A 24,236-nucleotide genomic window follows, 5' to 3' on the forward strand; every position below is an offset into this window, starting at 1 on the left:
CAGAAGTCGACACCAACACAGAGACATAGAGATAAATAAAGTTTATATAATGCTTGTAACACTTTGGCTTCACAAACTGCACATTAAGGTGAAATATCTGGACACAGAAGAGAACACGGTCGGGAAGAAGAGAAAACAATTAATAAAAAGTTAAGGATGTTCCTTTAAGTAATTATCTAAACAAAGTCAGGTCTCAAAGGTTTCACATTTTTTCCAGAGTTGTATGAAGATGTCCGTCTTTAGGTGGACAGAGAATGTGACCTTTTCCACCATGTTAATCTCCACTGTCACGTCTATCCAGTCACAAGTGGGTGGTGAGGTGGGTTAATGGCACGTGCCACAGATGCTCATTCAGATTGGGATCTGGGGAATTTGGAGGCCTGGTCGACACTTTGAGGACTTTGACAAAGTTACTCACTTCACCTGTCAATGGTTTGAATGGTTTGGCTGTGTGTATATGTATATGTATATGAATATATGATGGCATCACAGATTAGTCGGCTGCACATCCATGATGAGAATCTCCCGTTCCAGCACATCCCAAAGGTGCTCTATTGGACTGAGATCTGGTGACTGTGGAGGCCATTGGAGTACAGTGAACTCATTGTCATGTTTGAGATGATGTGAGCTTTGTGACATGGTGCGTTATCCTGCTGGAAGTAGCCATCAGAAGATGGGTACACTGTGGTCATAAAGGGATGGACACGCTCAGCAACAATACTCAGGTAGGCTGTGGTGTTTAAACCATGCTCAGTTGGTACTAAGAAAATCTCCCCCACACCATTACACCACCAGCAGCAGCAGCAGCCTGAAGCGTTGATACAAGGCAGGATGGATCCATGCTTCCATCTGAATGTGGTTTTTCCAATCTTCTATTGTCCAGTTTTGGTGAGAAAACCCGTGTGAATTGTAGCCTCAGTTTCCTGTTGTTAGCTGACAGGAGTGGCACCTGGTGTGGTCTTCTGCTGCTGTAGCCCATCTGCTTCAAGGTTGGACAAGGTGTTGTTGCTTCAGAGATGCTCTTCTGCACACCTTGGTTGGAACCAGTGCTTATTTGACTTCCTGTTGCCTTTCTATCATCTTGAACCAGTCTGGCCATTCTCCTCTGACCTCTGGCATCAACAAGGCATTTTGGCTCACTGGATATTTTCTCTTTTTGGGACCATCCTCTGTAAACCCTAGAGATGGTTGTGCTGAAAATCCCAGTAAATACTCAGACCAGCCCGTCTGGCACCAACAACCATGCCACGTTCAAAGTCACTTCAATCACCTTTCTTCATCATTCTGATGCTCCGTTTGAACTTCAGCAGCTCGTCTTCACCATGTCTACATGACTAAATGTTAATGAGCTGCTGACACCTGATTGGCTCTTTAGATATTTGCTTTAACCAGCAACATCAGGCCTCCTTGCTTCTCCCATCTCACCTTTATATATTTTGTTGAAGAAACTTTTAGACTGTGGAGAGATTTACAGAGTCGAGAGACGACCCCTCTTTTAGAACAAGGCAAGGCAAGTTTATTTGTAGAGCACAATTTGTACACAAAGTAATTCAAAGTGCTTTACAGAACAAGAAAATGCATTAAAATCACAATACAAAATAAAAACATAAATAATCATTATAAAATGAACTTTAAAAGAGAAGAGTGCAGATAAGATCCTTTCAGTCATATGCACAGTGAAATAGAGCTGTTTGGAGCCTAGATTTGAACATTGTCAGAGTAGAGGCCTGTCTCACATCTTCAGAAAGACTGTTCCAGATTTTAGCTGCATAAAACTGGAATCCTGATTCCCCATGTTTAGTCCTGACTCTGGGCACCAGCAGGAGGCTGGTCCCTGAGGTCCTCAGAGTCCGAGATGGTTCATATGGCACTAACATGTCAGAGATGTACTTTCGTGCTAGGCTGTGGAGAGACTTGTACACAAGCAGAGCTGCTTTAAAGTCTATTCTCTGAGCCACAGGAAGCCAGTGTAGAGACCTGAGCACAGGACTAATGTGCTCGTACTTCCTGGTTCTGGTCAGGACCCGAGCAGCAGCATTCTGGATGTACTGCAGCTGTCTTACGGCCCGTTTGGAGAGGCCAGTGAGCAGGCCGTTACAGTAGTCTAACCTACTAGAGACAAATGCATGGATAAGTCTCTCCAAGTCAGGTTTAGACACTATACCTTTGATTTTGGCGATGTTTTTTAGATGGTAAAAAGCTGCTGATGTTATTGATTTGATGTGGCTGTTAAAGTTGAAGTCTGAGTCCATTATTACCCCGAGATTTCTAACCTGATTTGTAGGTTTTAGAGAGAGAGACTGGAGGTGACTGCTGACACTTTCTCTTTGTTTCTGTGGACCAAATACAATGACTTCAGTCTTGTCTGAATTTAGCTGGAGAAAGTTGTTTTGCATCCACACACTGACCTGTTGGATGCAGTGACAGAGTGAATCCACTGGTTCATATTCACCTGCTGTCAGTGAGACATAGATCTGAGTGTCGTCTGCATAATTGTGGTAGGACACATTATTACTTTGTATTAACTGGCCTAAAGGCAGCATGTAGAGATTGAACAGAAGGGGTCCCAGGATTGACCCTTGGGGCACCCCACAGGTCAAGGCCATGTGGTCTGAGACACAGTTACCCATTTCAACAAAGTACTTCCTGTCTTCTAGATAGGACTTCAACCAATTTAGGGCAGTGCCAGAGATGCCCACCCAGTCCTCTAGTCTCTGTGAAAGGATCTCATGATCGACAGTGTCAAAAGCAGCACTCTGATCTAGCAGGACTAAAACTGAGACTTTGCCTGCGTCAGTGTTCAGGCGGATGTCATTTGTCACCTTAATAAGAGCGGTCTCAGTGCTGTGATGGGGTCTAAAACCTGACTGGAAAACATCAAAGGAGTTGTTCATTAGGAGAAAGTCAGTAAGCTGTTGGTAAACAACTTTCTGAAGGACTTTGCCTAAAAACGGCAGATTTGAAATGGGCCGGTAGTTGTTCAGTACTGTGGCATCAAGACTGCTCTTCTTTAGGAGAGGCTTTATGACCGCAGTTTTCAAGGCCTTTGGGAATGTTCCAGATTGTAGTGACATGTTAACTATGTGAGCGAGTGGTGGTAACAAACTGCTCAGTCAGTATTTGATTTATATGCGTTTAGAAATAGTTGAATGAAGGGTTGACTGGTATTGTTCTTTTTGATAAACAGCATGACTTCCTGTCCTTTTTTTGTCTCCAAAGAAGGAGCTTCAACGTGATGATGATGGAAACTGTTAGTGTGTTACATCTTCTGGTAATGGGAAGTTGAACACTTATTTTTGTGATCTGCGGTTGGTGACACAGTTGTTGTTGCATTGCATCATGGTCAGTCTTCATAAAGAGGGAATGATTAATTTACACCTACAGTTGTGGAGATAATTTGTAGGACAGATCAGTCCTCTCTCTCCAACATTTGGCTCGAGACGGTCAGAAGAATGGAGATCAACTCACCGGCTGATGGAAGCGGAGAGAGACAGCAGCAGAGAGGAAATCATCTCTCAGGTCAGAATATCTGAACTAAGTATTTATTTTATTTACCTCCGACCTCCTCCGTTCTTTTCACAGCCCTGTTCTTTGGTGTGACCTCTGACCTCATACAGTTTTACTTTCGACAGGCTGCTTGAGATTTTTGCCAAAGTTCAGCATTTCATCTTTATTTGATGTTCGGCTTATTCACAAACGCATCCAACACATATGTGAGGTGTATATATGTATAGGTATCCCAATATTATGGAAAGTTATGCAACTTTCTTCCCCACATCCTCTGACTGAATATACCTGTTTGCTTTTACCTTGTTTATCTATCTGTATTTTCATTAGTGTCGGCGCACTGCTGTGACACCCTGTTGAACACCATGTATTGTGTTTGCATTGTGTCGGACTGTTAGGTCATTGTTGGATTTATCTGCATTTATAAAGAACGTTTCTCTTAAAATTTGAAAAGCTCTAAATATTTTGTTTTCTTGGGGTGATTCACTTTGTGGTGGTTTATGAAATGTGTAAAACAGATTTAAAAACTTGTTTTTAAAGCCGTGATGAAGACCTGCAGTGGTCGAAACATGCTCGCTCTTTTATTGATTTAGCCGCGACAATAAAGCTGTTTCTCTGTATTTTTGGAGCGCCTGGAGCACCATCCTGCGTACATTTTGTTTCCTGCTCTCCATGAGCACCCAACACAAAGCTCTGATCTACGTCTGATCTTACAGAACAACCAGTCAGCTCACTTTTCCTAAAAAAATATTTATATTGGTTTGTCATATTGACAGATATTGGCATGTTGGTCCATTCTGATATTTCATTTTAAAGACAATATCAGCTGATAACAATGACATGCTGATATGATCAAGTACCACGATGCTGTAGAGATTCCCTTGCTTAAAAATCAGGTCACATGTCAGTGTGGGCGTTACTACTCATTCTCAGTGGTGGAACTGAATCAGTACATGGACTGTAACAGATACACGTACTCGTCCTTTACTTGAGTATGTTTATGCAGCTTCTTCCTTCTCCTCCATCTCAGAGGTAAATACTGTATATTTTACTGCTCTACATCGTCTGACTGTGTTAGTTACTTCACAGATGACAGTCTTTATGGCCCTTCCTGTCCAGTGAAAAGCATGTATCTCCAGATGTGTTCATGTTGAGTGTTTGTGATCAACTGAATGACGAGTTGTTCCTTCATGTGTTGAGAAAGTTCTCCTCCTTCTTAATGGGATTTATTAATTAACTCTGCAAAACTGGATTGCCACCATGGATCAGCTGAACAGTAAGACATAGACATATACATATTTTTCTGACAGTTTAGAGTGCAGTGGTTCTCACAGGACAGCCAACAAACATATGATGATCTCATGGACCATGATGCATCGCTGCAGATTAAACTACATCAGCAGTGTATAAAGGAGTTAAAATACACCACATCTGTACCGACAGCCGCCTTCACTTCATCCAACTTGTCACATATGACCAGAATATTACAAATATTACGCTTCCTCCAAGTCATCCTTGTTGATGCTCTGGGACAGCCTGTTCCTGTCCAGGGTTTGTTGGACCCTTCAAGTACATTTTGCTGGAATATTTTCACAGTGTGGTAACAGTACTTTATATTTATAGTAACAGTGGCTCCTTTCAAATGTTCACTGTAAAAATTTAAAGATGAGATGCAGCAAAATAAAAGTACGGAACCCCTAAAGTCCAGAAAGGTGACATTTTTTATCTTTCTGTGCAAACAAGTCATTTCCTTTGTCAGAGCCATTTCTAGCAGGTCCTAGTTTCTTCTGAGTCTCTTTAATGCGTCACCTGACCACCTGGCATCTCAGGAAACTTGAACTGAAGGCAGGTGTGCTGAAGTGAGTGAGGAGCGTGAAGACACCACAGGGTTACAGTCTTTACCCGCCGTGTGTTTGGTTGATCTTGGTTTTTATTGTTTGATGAAGTCCTTTAAAACCCGTTCATTTAACTTTGATTTGTGAGGGCCTGTTTATTTGGAGAGTTTTGTTTTTTTATTTTGTAAATGCAACAGTCAAGACAATTAGTTGATAGCATCATCCTGCAAATCAGCTGACTCTTAAACCAACCACAGCACCCTGATCATCAAACAGTGAGTACAGTTAAGGAGGCAACAGGTGGGATTTGTTTTTTTTAGCTTGGCGCCACCTAGCGTCAGTGGTGTTGCATTGCACTGTCGCAACGACCAAATTGAGCGTGGGGATCAGAGATAATGAATAAAATGCAGGCTGTAAAGCCACCAGTATACCTCTATGTATATGTAGAATGAGAAGGTGTGTGGACACTCTACTAAATAAATGAGTAAAGAGACCGAGCAACAATTATCAGATTTATCTGAAGAAAAAACAAATAGTAATGCAAATAATTACAGCAGAATGCACACAGAGGAGCTCCTTTTCTTTTGCTAGGCCGTTTTTCACTTGTCTCCAAACTTTGTCCGTCTGCCATTGTGCTCGTGACTCAACTATCTCATGCCCAACTCCTCATAAGGACCAGCTCCAGTCCCTGATTGGCTGACCGACCAGTTTCACAACACACGACAGAAGCTTATTGCAAAGATTGCAAAGCCACTAAGTAACCTATGTAAACGCTGATAGTCTGCTTTTACTGTGGCCACTACCCTGTGCAACCCACATTATTTTCATCATGATATATTTAGGAAAAGATGCTGTCTGTTGCCTCTTTAAACCACACACAGTGAGTTCATCATATCTCCTGTTATGGCGTCTGTGGGCAGATACTGTTGAACTTATTTGGAAGCTGCAACGACCTCACCACCCACTCAGCTCATGAAAAGTTTTCCTTTCAGGACTGTGTATAAAAATAATCACACGTAAGGTTTGTTAGTTTATTCCTAATAACTGTGACGTCAGTGATAGTTTTGGTCGTTTTCATAGAAATCTGTATTTATAGCCACTTCCTCTTTGTTCTTCTGCTGAACATCATCATTGGTTATTATTCTCAGACATAAAACACAGAGTCGTGGAGGACGTGCTAAAATATGATGTGATTGTTAGTATTTGTGTTTGAGGTAGAAAACTGAAGGTGCTTCATAAAGCTGAAGTTTATTAAAAGGAATTAACTGAATCTAATGATGCGTGACAAAAACCACTTCCTCAAAGTAATAATAAAGTTATGGTGTGTGTGTGTGTGTGTGTGTGTGTGTGTGTGTGTGTGTGTGTGTGTGTGTGTGTCTTCCTGCAGGAGGGTCAAAAGTCTTGTGGTTGGTGGGAGTCAGCTTTGGCCTGCTGTGCATCGTCCAGACCACTCTCTATGTTTCGCTCCGACTACAAGCAGGTGAGTATCGATGGGCCCCCGCCTTCACCATCACACCTTAGAAACACCAGCCGAGGAGCAGTACAGATATACGACAGGGAAGTCATCTGACCAGCTGATTAAACCCATTTGAAAAGCAGGAGAGTGTTAATATATTTCACCAAGAAACTACTACAAACATCATTTTAAATAAATTCCTCCAGAAATGTGTCAGCTGTAACTTTTAACCCCGTGAGTGAGTGTCAGACTCACCTCAGTTCAGGGGCCACAGACAGCTCAGTCTGACTTCAAGTGGGCCGGACCAGTGAAACCATTTCACAATATATATCTGTAGCCTGGTGGAGTTGGATCAGCACAGGACACAGAAATCTCTTTTGGGGGTCTTTATTCTGAACAAAAGAATGTGGTGTTTGGTTACAATTAAATAAATCATGAGAGTTTCAAAATAAAACTAGCAGACTGTTCTCTGCTGTATCTGCAGTCCCCTTAGATAAACAAAAACCAGTAACCCCTAACACTCTGCTCTGTACTATGTAACCCTTTAGACCTGCCTAATTAATCTGTTACATTCACACAGTAGCGATGCTGATGACCCTGAGCTACTGGTGCCTAACCCCTCTCCAAGGTGGACAACTGAAATCAGGATGCTAGTACACAAGTGTGCAAAATGAGTCTTCCAGTCTAGTACAGAAGTATACAAAAAATATCTCTCTGCAGACTACTATCAAAAATACAACTGAATAGTTCAGGCTGGCAACAGAGTGCAAAAATAACTATTGTGGCTCTCTCGACCCTGTAACACAACAAGTTCACATATTCAGTTAACAGTCTTACATTCACAGGTCAAAATATTACAGTGAATGTGCAGAATTATAAAGCATACTAACGTGTGCATCTGTTCCGGAGCACAAACAGTGTTAACGGCGGAACGTTAACTAGATGACATAGCGTGTCCACACCGCAGTAAACAAGATGGCGACTTCCATTTTCCGGACCACTCTCCAAAACAATTCCCCCACATGAGACAGTGCCCTCTGGTGGCGTTAGTAACCAGCTACTTTTTCCCACCTGGCTACATATCATTAAATAACTCCAGATGTTTCCCAGCCGGAGATGTTTTTCACATTCATCTCCACTCCTGTGTAGTAATGCTGGTGTCACCACACCAGACGGAGGCAGGTTCAGTTGTCCTCTGCCTTACAAACCATTTACAAATCAGCTGTTCTGGTCGTGCCTTAGCAACAACACATTCAGACAGGTGTCTGATACAGCTGCTGACTGGCAATGGTTTGCACAGTTTTCAGTCTCTTTAAAGATGAACAACACAAGAAGTATTCAGTTTCAGAAATCTGTTCCTCGTCAGGATGGAGAAGCCTCTGTAGCTGTGTTTTACATGAAGCAGGATACGCACTGTTTAACTTGCCCTGAAACCTGACTTCTCTTATGCCGGGTTCAGACTACATGATATCAGCCTGATTATAGCCCAACACAGCGTCGCACAGTGTCAGCTCAGATCGTGAACTGAACAAGGTTAAGCATTCTTCTCGCTAAGATTAGAAGTAAATCTTAGGCCTTTTCAGGCGCAGGCGTAAAGTCAAAGTCTCAACTGTTTCTATAAATCAGCAGCCTGATGAACAAGAAACATAAACTTTGAACAACAACCCACATTAGCTTTCTTCTAAAGTCTCCTTTTTATCTGGGTAACTTACAAAAATAAACACACATCTTGTCCTTCACCTCGGCCTGTTGAACGAGCGACCAAAGAAACGTTACGGGTGAAAGTGCACTTGTAATGTTGGTTACCAGAGCTGGTCAGCTGCAGCAGCATCTCAACTCACCTGTGGATGTGACTTTGGTCCGTTCAGACGCTGCTGTGGTCTTTACTCTGTCACGTTCCCTGTGGAGCTCCACCTGCCAGCTGCTGTCGGTCAAACACAGACACACCTCTCCTGTACAGCTGCGTTAATCTTCATATCTGATGTCTGGGAGATTTCCTTTTTTCTCTGATCCTCCATCACGACTTTGCTGCAAATGATAAATGAGAATGTATGTATCCTAGTGACACATGCGCTGCTAGGCAACAGCCCGAGTCGCTGGACGTTAACATGAACGTGCATCACTAAGACTGGATGTAGTTAAGAAGACTAGGCCTAAGTTTGGTTGGTGCAACTGCCCTAAAGCCCATTCTGAGGACTTGTGTTAGCAAAGACTGACTTAGCAGTAAAGACCAGGCTTAGTAAAGACCAGCTGGTGCAACCTGCTCCAAATATTATTTATTTATTTATTTATATGTATTCAACAGTTTGTCAACTAAAATGTGTGTCATGTGTCAGTAGCAGTGGTCAGTCTTGAGTCTCGCTAGCAATGCTAACTGTGTATTCAACATCCAAAAAAGGATGTGTCGGAGGAAAACAGAAAATTCAATAATGTGTGGACAGATGTGTTTGCTTTCACCTCCAACACTGTTAATTTAAAGGTCCAGTGTGAGTAATCACAGGAGTTTAGTGGCGTCTAGTGGTGACGATTGCAGACTGCAACCAGCTAAAACTTCTCAGTGCTCTCAGAAACAAACAGACTGTGTCATAATAACACTGAATGATGCAGTTCCACGATACAAATCAATGTTTCTCCGACGCTCTTGTTGGGCAGGGGCTGCTAACTACGGTGGCTGATGCAAAAATGTGAATGTTCCTATATAGAGCTGGTGTTTAGTTTGTCCATTGTGGGCTACTGTAGAAACATGCAGATATAAACAGCTCATCTAAGGTACAAAAACACGACTGCTATTGTCAGGTGATTGTACACAAAAGAAAACTTGTTATATTATTGTATATATGTCAATATGTTCCTGTAAATCCTACCTGGACCTTTAAAAAACCAAATAGTCATGAGCAGCGTCCTGCAGAGTCGCCACCTTGTGGTAAAACATCAGTAAATGCTCATTTAGTTCTATTTGTAATGTTGATAGGCTGAATTAAACTTATTAGGCTATGTTACAAAAAATATAAGGCTCAAATATGTTTTGCAGCTCCTGACAGATTATTTATTTATTTATTTATTTATTTATTTATAAACTTCACGTGTGTTTGCCTTTCTAGGTGGGTGTTCTGAAAAGTCCGACAACATCTCAACTGGCAACATCTTCATAATGTCAGCCGGTGACAGCGACGTCCAAGACCAACTGGCCCGAGAGAGAGACCAACTGGCCCGTGAGAGAGACCAACTGGTTGAAGAGAGAGACCAACTGGCCCGAGAGAAAGACCAACTGGTTGAAGAGAGAGACCAACTGGTTCGAGAAAAAGAACAGCTGGTACGAGAGAAAGACCAACTGGTTCGAGAGAAAGACCAACTGGTCCGAGAGAAGAAACAACTGGTTGAAGAGAGAGACCAACTGGTTCGAGAGAAAAAACAACTGGTTCAAGAGAAAAAACAACTGGTTCAAGAGAGAGACCAACTGGTTCGAAAGAAAAAACAGCTGGTTCGAGAGAAAAAACAACTGGTTCGAGAGAGAGACCAACTGGTTCGAAAGAAAAAACAGCTGGTTCGAGAGAAAAAACAACTGGTTCGAGAGAGAGACCAACTGGTTCGAGAGAAAAAACAACTGGTTGAAGAGAGAGACCAACTGGTTGAAGAGAGAGACCAACTGGTTCGAGAGAAAGACCAACTGGTTGAAGAGAGAGACCAACTGGTTGAAGAGAGAGACCAACTGGTTCGAGAGAGAGACCAACTGGTTGAAGAGAGAGACCAACTGGTTCGAGAGAAAGACCAACTGGTTGAAGAGAGAAACCAACTGGTTCGAGAGAAAAAACAACTGGTTGAAGAGAGAGACCAACTGGTTCGAGAGAAAGACCAACTGGTTGAAGAGAGAGACCAACTGGTTCGAGAGAAAAAACAACTGGTTGAAGAGAGAGACCAACTGGTTGAAGAGAGAGACCAACTGGTTCGAGAGAAAGACCAACTGGTTGAAGAGAGAGACCAACTGGTTCGAGAGAAAAAACAACTGGTTGAAGAGAGAGACCAACTGGTTCGAGAGAAAGACCAACTGGTTGAAGAGAGAGACCAACTGGTTCGAGAGAAAGACCAACTGGTTCGAGAGAAAGACCAACTGGTTGAAGAGAGAGACCAACTGGTTCGAGAGAAAGACCAACTGGTTGAAGAGAGAGACCAACTGGTTCGAGAGAAAGACCAACTGGTTGAAGAGAGAGACCAACTGGTTCGAGAGAAAGACCAACTGGTTCGAGAGAAAGACCAACTGGTTGAAGAGAGAGACCAACTGGTTCGAGAGAAAGACCAACTGGTTGAAGAGAGAAACCAACTGGTTCGAGGGAAAAAACAACTGGTTGAAGAGAGAGACCAACTGGTTCGAGAGAAAAAACAACTGGTTGAAGAGAGAAACCAACTGGTTCGAGAGAAAAAACAACTGGTTGAAGAGAGAGACCAACTGGTTCGAGAGAAAGACCAACTGGTTGAAGAGAGAGACCAACTGGTTGAAGAGAGAGACCAACTGGTTGAAGAGAGAGACCAACTGGTTCGAGAGAAAGACCAACTGGTTGAAGAGAGAGACCAACTGGTTCGAGAGAAAAAACAGCTGGTTGAAGAGAGAGACCAACTGGTTCGAGAGAAAAAACAGCTGGTTGAAGAGAGAGACCAACTGGTTCGAGAGAAAGACCAACTGGTTGAAGAGAGAGACCAACTGGTTGAAGAGAGAGACCAATTGGTTGAAGAGAGAGACCAACTGGTTCGAGAGAAAAAACAACTGGTTGAAGAGAGAGACCAACTGGTTCGAGAGAAAGACCAACTGGTTGAAGAGAGAGACCAACTGCGTCAGGTTAAAGACCAGCTGACAAAGGAGAATGAAGAGCTACAGGCCGATAATAGCCGCCTGACTGTAGAACAAAGGGTGTTAAATGAGAAGGTCACTGAACTACAAAAGAAGATAGAGGATCTTGTGTGGGGTGAGTTGACTTTAATTAATTCCAATATTTTAAAGGATGTCGATCAGTCAGTTCAGACTGAAGTATCTTAATATGAGACATTTTGTCAGACATTCATGGTCCACAGGAGTTGAATGCTTCTGACTTTAATGGTCCCCTGACTTTCCTGTAGCGCCACCAGCAAGTCAATCTACCAGAACTCAACTGAATTATAAATCAAATAACCTTTTAAAACTTTGACTGAATAGTATGAGTTACATTTGTGTTTTTGCACTGATACGATACCAGGAGAGCTCGCTAATTTTAGTAAAACAAAACTTAAACAGATTCATTATAGCATACATTACCCACACATACCTGGGTGAAAGATACATAGAGAATACATAATCTGTTTGAAGGTCAATAATCTTCATCAGCTGCTTCAAGCAGTTCGGAGAATAAATACCAGACGAGTGCTCGCGGAACAGTCGCATCAAATGATGTGTGATGTCAAGTAAGGCAAATGAACTCCACAAATGGAAAACTTGCACAGTTCTCATTTTCCATGACCTGTACTGGCCAATCCTTCTGCTTTTATACGTTACATGAATATGTGACGCAGTGTGGTGGTGGTTGTTATGGGAAGTGAGTAGGAATGCATGATTATATCGGTACCTCATTGGTATCAGACATTGTCGGCTTTAAAATGAACTATTAGAACTGGTCAATGCACCTTTTCTGAAGACATTTCAATTTAGAACGGCCTCGATAGCAGCGACTGTCTTGTGCTCGCCGTTGTTGTTATTACTCCCCCTTGGTTCCGGTGCACCACTTGACAATACTCGACAATGGTGTTAATCCTGCCTGTGGCACTGATTGGCTAATTGATTCCCACCACGATGCTCATTGGTTGTTTTTTATTTTAATTGAAAAACCAGTGTTTAATGTCACGATGCAGACGGATCAGTCAGCTCGGACTCAGTGGAGTGGGTGGATTCAAAGCTGTGGACCGAGGCAGGTCTGTTCCTGTTAAGTTTGGTTTATCTGCATTAAGAAGGACTTTCAATCAGAGTAGGGATTTTTCTTTACAACATTAAAAGCATTTTTTCAAGTGTTCAGTGGCCTGCACAAGAGTTAAAGTGCATAAGTATGTAACAGTGTCATCGGCATAAAAATGAAAACCAGCATCTGACCCAGATTATTTCTATAAACAGTAAATAAAGTGTCCTGTGCTTGTCCCTGAGCAGAGCGAAATACCCCAAGATGTCCCCAGTGATGGAAAACATACATGTCCACATGTTATCAGCATTCCTCTGTGAGAAACACCTGGGAGTACGCCAATCAAAACTGTGCAAGCCAAGGATCTCATCTGGTGATCTTCAATGATGAAGCAGAGGAGGTATTTGTCTAAACCTGATATGGTGTATTACTCTGCAACCAGTTGGCTCATGGTTGACCAACACGTTCTCACTGCGACCTCGTCACATGTCCACGTTTAGTCATGGACTTTCCATGTTGACAAATTACATCCCTTTGAGCATTAGTTGTTGATGTTCTGGGACGCCGTGTCAACTTCAGCCTGTTACATGCATTGTCTGTCTGTTTTCAAAATACACTTCTGTTTTCACAGGAAATGTACAGTTTGCATACAGTCTCTTTCAGAATAAAAGCACTACGTTGGTACAACATCGCCAATTGACATTTTCTTTCCTTAAACAACGAACGTGGTTACATTTAGGAAGAAAGAACAGGGTTTGGCTTTACAATGTTACATTAAGCTAACACTGACCTCCCGCATGAAAGTCAGTGGTTGTTGGACCCATCCATCACCCCTCCCACCGGCCCTACCCCGACTTCTGCCACCTTAACTTTCATTGTTGTCCTGCTGTGTTTCCCCTGACATTGCCAGGTGCCATTAAACAATAAACAAACGACGTGAAAGGGCAGCTTTTTCGTCTGCGTCTGACGCTGGAAGTCATTGACCAAGCGCCGGATTTTGATGACTTAAGCATGAGTCCGTGTTGGGTTGACCTGAGTAAGCATAATGAATTAAGTGTTTTAACTTAACTTCCTTCTCAACAGAGGACTGTGCGTAGTTTTGGACCAGCTGCCAAAGTGTGGATGGGTATGAGTGGTTACAAAGATCCAAGCACCAACTCATGGACGTGGACATGGGTGGATGGAGGCGCACTGTCTTTTGTGTAAGGCTTTTTGAATGTTTATGAACATAATGATGATCCTGATTAACAGCTGTGTGAAGTTTCATCACACTGATGTTATCATATTATATTGTCAAGTGTGTCCAAATTACACAGTGAAATTTTGCAACTTAACTTACATTAAAACAGCAGTTACACACATTGCCCATCGCCCCCGTGGCCTTGGTGCCCCGCCCCCTGCGTCTCTGTCTTCTCCTGTCAAGTGAAAGTAACACAATGTTACATGAACTTTATTGTTCTACAGTCAGGTGTGTTTGTGAATACACACTCTGAGTGCCAGAGCGCACTCTGGACCATTCATAACTTTAGAGCACTTTTCTCCAAAGGGAACAATTCCATACATAAAATTGATATAATGACAAAATATGTAAACTACATACAGTGAATTTGTCTGTCACACACCCACAGATGTTACGTAAATATGAGCCTGTTTATACCTGGTGTTAAAGGGAAATTTCGGTTTATTTCAACCTGTCTCCTATCGTCCTAAATTTGTTTCAAGTGACTAGTGACATAAAAATAATAGTTAGCATGTTAGCCGTTAGCCTAGATACAGGGCGCATAGTAGCGTCAGACCTGTTAAAACGTAAGTGAACGGGCAACCTTCAAGTGCAAAGTTAGTCCACTAAACAAGCTTTTTTTCCACAAAGACCGCCTCATATCGTTAGGATAAATGTCAGAGAACATATAGAAAACCACATGTAAACGTGTTGTCTTACCTTACCGGTGTGCTGCCATGTTTGTTTACCATCTAGCTCTGCTTTCCAAAGCGCGGCCGAAATATATCTGGCGAGCTCTAGATAAAGCCCAGCTGGATACTACTCCAGGTGGAGATGTCTCGTCCTCGGCAGTGTTGGGGAAGTTACTTTTAAAAAGTAGTGTTTGCTCGTTACTCGTTACTTCTTAAAAAAAAAGTAATCCCTTACTTTACTTAGTTACCCTCTGTGAAAAGTAACTTTTTACGTTACTTGTTACTTTTACGTTACTTTTATGGTGCTTGACTTTGGGTCAAACCCCATCTCATTTCCTAAATGTGAAAAAATCCGAGTTTCCCGCTGGTATTTACCACTTTGGTGATAAAATAAAGATTAAAGAGTGAGAGTTAATTTGTGTTAACTAGGCTACATGAATTTGTTAGATGACAGATTACTACTACTAATAGCCTATTTGCCAGACCTGCTGCATCACTGAATGAGGAAAATATTAATATTCACAGACACTATCTTTGAACAAATAGTGTCATATTCATGAATAAATAATTTTCTGTTCTGTTATTACGTGTGTAACTGTGAGACTGTGTTTGTGTAACAGACTCATACTTTGCAGTAAGCTACAGACCTGCACGAATAAATTCATTCATTTTCTCTTCTGGTATGGTATGGTAGGTACTTTATTACCCCCTCGTGGGGAAATTTCAACGTCACAGCCGCAATTGACAATACCCAAAATAGGAGCTGCTGCAACCGGCTGCCTTTCACACAGCGCCAGGATGGTAGGCAGGTTATGATTGTTCTGTTTTCTGTTAACACAATGCTGCATTTTATTGATGTTTTGGGGGTCGCTTTGATTTCCTTTGAGGTTCCGGGGTCGTATGTTGCCCATGTCTGAGGTCTGACTAGCGAGGTTAATGTTACATTAAACAACACTTACCCAGCCATACCAGTGCAGTTCGCTGTCAGTATATAGTTAGTCGACTTGTTCAGAATCGCCCAGGTCTTGTACATTAGTTAACGTTACTGTTTTGTGTCCTTGTCGCTGGCTCGGCAGTAGTTCGGTCCGTAGAGCACAAAAACCATCAGATAAATCCCGGTATTCAATATCTTGGACATGACCGCAAAGTACAAAATTATACACATCAAGAGTTTTTCATGCGTATAAACGCCGGGTTTCTCCACAAGATATAAAAAAATGTCCAGTCACTGTAGCTTAGGCCATTTCGTTTGGGTCGGTGACCCACTGACCCGACATTAAGTACGGGTCAGGAAACCTCACTCCGTTGCTAATTGTTATCTTATTACAATAAGCTAACGTGTCTTCGGTTGACAAACCGTTAAAATAATCTGAGGAGGCGTGTGTATCTTCCATATTCCTCATATGATTCTTGATTTTGGCGCTCCTGTCTGCACTGTTGACATGACAACTGTCACAGTTCCTGCCTAGTGCGCAGCTGAGGCAGACAGGCAGTGTCACCGTCAAATCTGTCCCCGGGAAAAGTAACGTTGTGCCCAACTGACAAAGTAACTACGTTCCGTTACCATATTTTCAGTAGTAACGCGTTTACCCAATAAAAGTAGTTACGTTACTGTAACGCGTTACTTTGTAACGCGTTACACACAACACTGGTCCTCGGTCACATCCAGACCTTGAAAATAAGGCTGCAACCGGTCCCATTCCTTGCAACAGAGGCATTCCTCTTCTGTGGGCACTGGGGCACAGCATTCACAGGTACACCACCAATCTCCAGAGCTACGCAGCCTTGCAGCAGCCATTCCTCCTCTCTCGTCCTCTACCTGTTGTGCCTCTCTCTCTCTCCTCCTCCGTTCTTCAATTTCACAAAGCTCTTTGTCAGTGTATTCTGGCTCAAATAAATAAGGGCGGCCATCAGACTCTGCAAAATCAAATTCCTCCTCCACAAAGTCAAAGTCTGGCAAAAAGTCAGCCATTATTCTATAAATCTTTCATAAAATAAATGAATGAACTTTTCAGGCTACTGTCTGGTTCTGCCTTCCAGCTGTTGCTGCTTGTTCTCGCGAGATTTCGGCCGTGCTTTGGAAAGCAGAGCTAGATGGTAAACAAACATGGCAGCACGCCGGTAAGGTAAGACAACACATTTACATGTCGTTTTCTATATGTTCTCTGACATTTATCCTAACGATATGAGGCGGTCTTTGTGGAAAAAAAGCTTGTTTAGTGGACTAACTTTGCACTTGAAGGTTGCCCGTTCACTTACGTTTTAACAGGTCTGACGCTACTATGCGCCCCGGCTGTATCTAGGCTAACGGCTAACATGCTAACTATTATTTTTATGTCATTAGTCACTTGAAACAAATTTAGGACGATAGGAGACAGGTTGAAATAAACCAAAATTTTCCTTTTAACATGGGTTTTGGGTGATGTAAAACGACCACCAAGACACACTGAGCCTCATCCACAAACAGTGCGTCCGCATAAATCTGTGCTTAAAACATGTGTACAAACATTTTCGTAGAAATCTGGGATTCATCAATATTTTCTTACCTGAAATTGTTTGTATTCTGTGAAGATGGTCACGGACACATTTGACCACAAATCTTTCGTAGTGTGCACGTTAATGTGTCCTGATTCAGCCCTGATAAGGACTGCATCATCAGTGCAGGAGGTAGTGGTTATTTAGTGACTATAACACCCAGCTGGTGATGCTGCGGGCACTTTTAGCACAGCATAAAGATGTGGCGCTCCATTTGCAAAGCATCAAAAAGCATTTTAGGAAATTAAAAATACATTTTAAAAAAATACACTGGCTTCAGAAAAAACTCTTTAATGAGGCGCTGCACGCTTTAATTTTTTCTTGCCTTCTCCATCCTCTCTGTACAATATGACACACCTACTGATGTCGTACATTTCTGGTCAAAGTGCTGTGAATGGTTCAAAATGATGTGCGGTAAGCAGAACAGAACCCGTTGGGGTGTGAATGATTGCAGGGAGCGAAAGCAGGATACACCCTGGACAGGTCACCAGTTCATCACAGAGCTAACACAGACACATATTCACACAAACACAGTCCGCCCTCAGCTGTCCTGCACTGGTCCACCCTCACCAAATCACCAAAACTCTGTTTGTTTTGTAGAAACTGGAATTATCAGGACAACGTTGATTGGAGGTGTCAGGCTCGGGCTTGTGCATATGTTGACCAAGGCTCGGTGTCCTTGAGGACCTGGTCCCTGGGGATATGTGAAGAACAGCACTACTGGGTGTGTGAGAAGAAGCTGCACACCTGAGCTGCTGGCCTGAATAAGACTCGCACAACAAACCCATCTGTCTCTGTCTCTTGTCTCTGTCTCTGTGTCTCTGTCTCTTGTCTCTGTCTCTGTGTCTCTATAACTCACACAGACACCTTTTATTCATTTTAATGCTCCTCATCTGAACATAATGTCATGATCACTGTGTGCTTTTTATTATGTTAAAAACATTTAAATCTTTTATTCTGTGATTATCCTTATGGTGATGTGAACACCTTGAACTCTTCAGTGGAAATGGTCCTCCAGTGCCAACTTTGGTATTGTTGCTTATTGTGATGTCATTTCCTGGAGTACCTTTGAACACTTCATGTCCCTAAAATCTGTACAACCTGAGCCAGAAGGCTGTGTAAGTCAATAAAACATAATAATTGATAAAAGTATTAAAAATTAAAGGGTGTGTCTGCATCACTTTGTCTCACGAGCTCCACAATGACTGAGACATGTAGAACAGGATCAAGTGCACATGAGGTGCTCTGAATCCATGCGCTCTGTAGTTTAACACCCGGGCCATAAGAGACCTTATCATAACTTTATCAAGCAGCAGTCAAGTCAGTGCGTCAGTGAGCGTGCTATCAGTGGTCATGACCGTCAGAGTCTCTGTAACCATGGCAATGGTGACTCTGAGTTGCACACCTGTCATATTCTCCACCGCAAATTCTGATTTAATATTTCTCCGCTTTGTCTCGTGAAAGTCTTGGTTACTATTTCTCATGTCATGTGAAAACACAGTTTATGAGGTAGAGGAGGGTGAGCAGAAAAACAGGACAAACTGCGTCCCGTATTGATTCAGTAAGAGATTTCATTACGGGACGGTCCCGTACAGGATACCAGTAGGGCTTTCTGGTTAGCTGAGCGCGTCCCTCGTTGCCAGAGGAGCCATCAGGCTGTATCCTGCTCACCTGGAGAGTCACCAGACACAAGTTATTCAGCCTGTGTAGTTGAGGCAACAAAGAGGAGATTTATGGATGTAGTGAAAGAGGACAGTTGTCAGTTGGTGTGAGAGAAGAGGATGCAGAGTATGGGGTTAGATGGAGGCAGATGATTCGCTGTGGCGACCCCTAAAGGGAACAGCCAAAGGAGGAGAAGAAGAAGAAGTTGAGGCAACAGGTCTGCTCTGCAGCAGCAAACTGATCTGATGCTGATTTACATGAGAGTTCATGTCAAATGGAGGCTGAACCATGAACATGAATTACAGATCTCCTGTAAAGCATTTTAATAAAATAATCTATCATAATTAAAACAGCTGCAGACTGAGAACAAACTGATATATGAGTCTGACAATATTTTAATGATGCATGTGGGGGTCTGGGAGAGGAGGTGTGTCCATCTGTTGAATGGGCATGTGCCTAAATTCAGTTTTAAATGCCAATCGTAGTCTCAGCCATTCATTTAGTTATTTCTGACCACGAACACCAGGTGTACAAACGTTGTATCACACGCCCAAATAAAACATAAAACAGGAGGGTAAAATGAAAACAAGTTAAACACAGAAATAAAGTGAAAAACAAAACACATTGTTTCTCTTGTAATGTTTATATTTATTGTCATGATTGCATGAAAAACATACATTTAATGACAATTATTATTCCTTTTGTTTTAATAAATGAATGTTTATCATTGTGACTGAACCCTCCAGGTCTGGACACAGCAAAGTCACGTATCACTGAAAAACAATCAACTGTCCGATCATAGCTCGGGCTTGATTGTACTGAAGGATCAAAATGTCCACATAAACTTTGGTGTGTTTAGTGACATTGTGTTGAATGTACAGATCAGACAGTGAAGGAATGTCTACAGATGTAGAGTGACTACTTGAGTGACTTGTACATGTATATGGTCCCACCGATGTATTGCTCCTTCTGCTCTTTTTCATGGCGATTAAAAGGGTCCAATAGGAAATTGTTCTCCTGCTTGGTGTCCACTTTGACCCACAGTCCCTCCTCCTCCATCAGCTGCAGCTCTTTCTCCAAAGACACCTTGTATTCTTTTCCAGACTCCGTCTTTGTGTCCACTCTCATCATGCAAACATAACCTCCTGCAGAAAAATTAATTATTGGATTAATTTTTAGGACAGAAAAGGAGAAGAATAAGGTTCACCCTCTCATAGCGTCTCCTGTAAGACTCAGGGGTTAGAGTGAGTAGAATACAGCAGAGTAGTAAAGCTTTAATGTCTTGGGGGGGCATTTGGTTTACAGACAAACATCAATAATAAACAGAAAAACAGCAGTAAAGAAAAACAACAATCAGACTCAGGTTAATGCCGATGTAGCTGTCGTTATTGTCATTTGTCACCGACAAGTCTGAACAGACACGACATTCGAGACTAAATCTGGAGGGTTACCGACATATAACACGTAATCATCTGCATAAAATGACACTTTGTAGTTTCTTTTCCCCAAACAGACACTTTTATACCACAAACTACAACCATCAGTGTGTACTTCAGTTCATACCTCCTTGAGAACACATCACCAGAGTTGGCAGGGCCCAAAATGCCATGTGCTCAGTAGTTCATGTAAAATTTGAGCTGTACATGTAATTCTCAGCAACTTCACACAACTGCTAACTTGCGCATTGACCGTAGAACTCGTGCAGTTAACACACACTATACACGCCACAGTCATGCACACCATGACTGCCCATTGTCTCAGACACTGAAAAACACATTAATCAGATCACGCTGAGCTAAAAGAGGACACTGACAGCGCACAGATAGAAACACAACAGCAGCACTGTGTCAACAACAGTGTTGGGCAGTAGCTTCACTTCAAGTAGCTTCAGTGTCACTAACTTAACTCTGTTTCTCAGTAGCGTGGTGGTGACGTCACTACTTTCTGAGTCAAATATCTTTTCAGTAGTGAAGATGATGAATTGCGTCCACAAAAGTTAGAAGCTGTTTTTCGAGGAAAAGCTCTGAAGTGCAGCGACTGTTTTTCTGTGAAGGTCTGGATAAAAGTCAGGATAATAAAACTGAGAATAAGTCATGTGACTGACGCCAGCGCCACACCGAGGCATGTAGACAAGGGAAGCACTTCCTGTATGACATCACATACAAATCCTTCAGTTTATTCTGCTGGCTGCTTTGCTATTGGCTTTTCTTGGTAAGACCCTCCGTCTCTGCCTCTGATTGGCTACACTGCACTACTTGACGCATCTCTCACATGCCTCACTCATAGACTGTAAATGTTTAGTGGATTTACAGTGGACACCAGAGAAACAGACACAACAAGGGCCGAGGAAAGAGCTGAGAGACAGTATGAAGATGGAGGAGAGGAGACAGAGACATACTGATGTCATGTGTTATTTGGAAAAGTAGCCTCAGCAGATGGGGCAGTTTAATAACAAGTTCCATACACCAGCGCATTTACTCAGAAAACAAAGTATTTTGGGTGGTTACCTGGTTTGGTGGCCTGGTAGAGCTCCCTGACAACGCTGACCGGCACAGAACATTCACGTAAAGCACCAACGATGATGACAACATCAAACGCACCTGAAACCAAAGAGAGGAGGAGTTAGCTTCTTTGATAGATCTGAGCTGCTGCAGGTGAACATGGCGCCTGGGCTCTGCTGCAGTAAACAGACCACTCACCACTCCATGCTGTCTGTCAGTTAGTCACATGATTATCTGTTTTTGATTTGATTAAGGGTGAGTCTGAATATTCGTCTGTTCGGTCTAAGCAGCCTGATTCAGCTGCCATCTCACAGACGCAGCGTTGCAGTGCTGGGAAAATGTGATAATGAAACAAAGGGCAAAGGTTTCATTTTGTCATGGATGGGACAGTAGACCAGGGCGTCTGGGCTCTGCTGCAGTAAAAGACAATAACTGTGCAAAGCTCATTGTGGATTATCTTTTTGATAAAGTGATTCTCAGGCAGCATCTTTTTTATATGTTATTTTAGTAGATTTAGAGACGTACATTGTGGACGGACCTCAGAGATAATGATATCCTGGAAGTCACAGTGAATGAATCAATATGTGTGTCAGGAGGAAGAGCTTTGACTCTAATTCACCTCCTGCACTCTCCGACGCCTCCCTGTAGAGGCTTTGTCCCGTCTCTTTTGTCTTTGTCCTGCTAAAGTCCACGTCACCATGGTTACAATGTCCTCAATAATGAGTTCAGTTAAAGAGGAGCTCAGTGAAGCTTCATTCCCCACCTCCTCCTGTGAGCCTCGTCCTGTCTAACTCTAATCAGCTGATTGAGTGAAGAGTGTATGAGGAGTGTGTGTGGTGTACCAGTCTGTGCAGGCAGTGGTTCTGTTCCCAGTAAGGCCAGTTTGAGGTCTTGATAGAGGCCGCTCTTTGCAGCTTGGTCCAGCATGTTTTTACTGCCGTCCACTCCAACAAAGTTCCTGAAGCCCACTTCAGCCATCTATGAACACAAGAAGAAGAAGAAGAAGATGATGACGGTCAGTTTTATGATGCTCTGCTGTGTGTGAGGTGGAGACTTTCCTACATTGTGACACTTATTTGACTTTCACACCAGAAAAGACGCCTAACATGGGACAGTTTATGAAGGCACAGCTCAGACCCATCCCCACCATCCAAACACTAATGTGATACACCTCTACAGTTCGGTTTAATTATCCAGGAACACTGAGACTCTCCTTTAAAGTGAAATGTGTTTTGCTCACCATTTTAGCGACCAGTCCAGACCCACAGGCGACGTCCAGAACCTGCGCCTCCTCACGACTCCCAGAGAAGTTGGCATTTAGGAAATCTACCAACACTTGTGGCTCTCTGTATTTGAGTGTCTCCATATCCTGTTGATGTAACATGTTAAAGGTCAGCGTGTTTGTCAATGTGGAAAAAAAAAAAATTAGTAATTAGTCGATCAACTGAAACAGATCTGATAATCGTTTAATTGTTCTTGTCATTTTTGAACAGCTTCTACCATGTGAGGATTTACAGCCTTTCTCTGAGCTGAGCTTGACATGAGCTAATGCTACGATGAATTAAATGCTCAACAGGGTAAGACAGGTGAGATCAGATCAGGTAAGATAAGATGAGGTTCCTGCTGTTTTAAGCTGTCAGATCTGTCGTCACCTTTTAAAGGCTACAGAGAACATGTGTTTGAGACTTAGAGGACTTTTTTGCTGTTTTGCTGAAGTCTCCATCAGACCTGACGGAGAATGAGTTTCTGACCTCATCATATGTCGCCGCCCAGCTGTCAAAGAACTTGGTCGTCTGCTGTGAATCGAAACCTTTCCTGGTCTGAAAGAGGTTCCTCAGATCATCCAGAGTTCTGCTGCTGCCAGACATGATGAGGAGACGACTTCAAACCTGCTGGAGAGGAGACTCATCTGTCAGAGGTCCTGTCCTGTTGTTTATGTAGCCTCCTTTATTACTGTCTCTTCATACACTAATGTTGAGATGTAGGCTTGTGCCGGTTTGAAAATTTTCCAACCGGTTTGATTTAAAGCCAAATATCTAACCGAACCGATATATCGAATTTTATACCTAATTTTACCACTGGGGGTCGCATTTGAGCTATTTTTCCCAATAAAAGCCCATTAGGTGCAGTGCACTTCCAATCCACTAGGTGGCGCTTAATGCTGTATTAACCGCCAATACACACAAGGTTACACAAGAAGACGCAGGACACCATGGCTGCATCCCAAGTCTCTTAATTGTATACTGCTAACTCCTTACTCCTTACTTGAACCGGAAGTCGTTCGGGGTCCGCCATCTTTAAGGTCGTCTCATGTCTCTTATTCCTGCCAGTAAGGAGTTAGCGTTAGATTTAGGAGGGATCTTTTAGGTGCGATGAGTAAGGTAACACGAGAGGTTCCTAACAGGAAGTCTTTTTCAGCTTGAGGCTCTGACGTATAAATACCCGCCCCCTACGTCTGGCTCATTTGAACGAGATGGCGGACAAACAGTGCAAGTGTACCCGTTACATGCATTCTTTGCGGCTTTGATGAGCGTATATAATGTGACTTGGGATGTACGCCAAAGGCTTCAGAGTAAGGCCGTCTCATGTCTCAAATCAGCAGTCGTCGCTCGTCACTCCTAACTCCTGACTCCTTAGATTTTTTCCTAAGTCGGAAGGACTGAACAGTTAGGTAAGGTGGCTAGATAAGGTGGTTAGCAGTAATTTTAAGAGACTTGGGATGCAGCCCAGGAAGTTACTAGGGCAACAAACTGAATGCTGACTCCCTCGCACTTTTCCCCGCCCTTAATGAAATGCAAGGTAAGTAGGCCTAAGGGTTAATCCACAAGTAGGTGTGTTCCAAGTGTATTAAAACCATTTGGATTAACCCGCTTATACCATGGTCATTTGCCAAGAATATAGGAATAAAAGGATT

General features: G+C 42.7%; 2 protein-coding genes and 1 long non-coding RNA gene across 4 annotated transcripts; 1 reads left to right on the top strand and 2 right to left on the bottom strand.

Annotated features, from left to right (window-relative positions):
- Window positions 1-5,636: 5,636 nt before the first annotated feature.
- On the bottom strand, window positions 5,637-8,785 carry LOC125893236 (uncharacterized). Of its 2 annotated transcripts, none has more exons than XR_007449849.1 (3): window positions 8,640-8,785; window positions 7,054-7,190; window positions 5,637-6,916 (listed from the first exon to the last, which is right to left on the bottom strand). It is a non-coding gene; the product is annotated as an uncharacterized LOC125893236 (long non-coding RNA). The 2 variants fall into 2 exon arrangements; XR_007449848.1 differs by lacking the exon at window positions 8,640-8,785 and adding an exon at window positions 7,689-7,747.
- A 903-nt stretch (window positions 8,786-9,688) lies between these two features.
- LOC125893439 (bifunctional endo-1,4-beta-xylanase XylA-like) lies at window positions 9,689-17,968 on the top strand. Its single transcript, XM_049584114.1, has 5 exons — window positions 9,689-9,721; window positions 9,957-11,756; window positions 12,962-13,113; window positions 13,797-13,915; window positions 17,760-17,968. The coding sequence occupies exons 1-2, from the start codon at window positions 9,689-9,691 to the stop codon at window positions 11,643-11,645; spliced, it is 1,722 nt and encodes a 573-aa protein (XP_049440071.1). The 3' UTR covers window positions 11,646-11,756; window positions 12,962-13,113; window positions 13,797-13,915; window positions 17,760-17,968.
- A 1,575-nt stretch (window positions 17,969-19,543) lies between these two features.
- On the bottom strand, window positions 19,544-23,234 carry LOC125893688 (methyltransferase-like protein 27). The gene is made up of 5 exons (XM_049584543.1): window positions 23,074-23,234; window positions 22,563-22,691; window positions 22,165-22,300; window positions 21,329-21,421; window positions 19,544-19,966 (listed from the first exon to the last, which is right to left on the bottom strand). The coding sequence occupies exons 1-5, from the start codon at window positions 23,188-23,190 to the stop codon at window positions 19,740-19,742; spliced, it is 702 nt and encodes a 233-aa protein (XP_049440500.1). The 5' UTR covers window positions 23,191-23,234; the 3' UTR covers window positions 19,544-19,739.
- Between the last annotated feature and the right edge of the window lie 1,002 nt (window positions 23,235-24,236).

The sequence above is a fragment of the Epinephelus fuscoguttatus genome, linkage group LG8 (genome assembly GCF_011397635.1).
Source record: "Epinephelus fuscoguttatus linkage group LG8, E.fuscoguttatus.final_Chr_v1".
NCBI classification, from domain to species: domain Eukaryota; kingdom Metazoa; phylum Chordata; class Actinopteri; order Perciformes; family Serranidae; genus Epinephelus; species Epinephelus fuscoguttatus.

Excerpts from the sequence above, each read along its gene's own strand:
- LOC125893439 (XM_049584114.1), top strand. The coding sequence starts at position 9,689 with ATGAGCAGCGTCCTGCAGAGTCGCCACCTTGTG. Across the intron at positions 9,722-9,956 it reads TGCAGAGTCGCCACCTTGTG|CCGGTGACAGCGACGTCCAA; the intron begins GTAAAACATCAG and ends TCATAATGTCAG.
- LOC125893688 (XM_049584543.1), bottom strand. The coding sequence starts at position 23,190 with ATGTCTGGCAGCAGCAGAACTCTGGATGATCTGAGGAACCTCTTTCAG. Across the intron at positions 22,692-23,073 it reads GGGCGGCGACATATGATGAG|GATATGGAGACACTCAAATA; the intron begins GTCAGAAACTCA and ends TTACATCAACAG. Across the intron at positions 21,422-22,164 it reads ACCACTGCCTGCACAGACTG|GTGCGTTTGATGTTGTCATC; the intron begins GTACACCACACA and ends CTTTGGTTTCAG.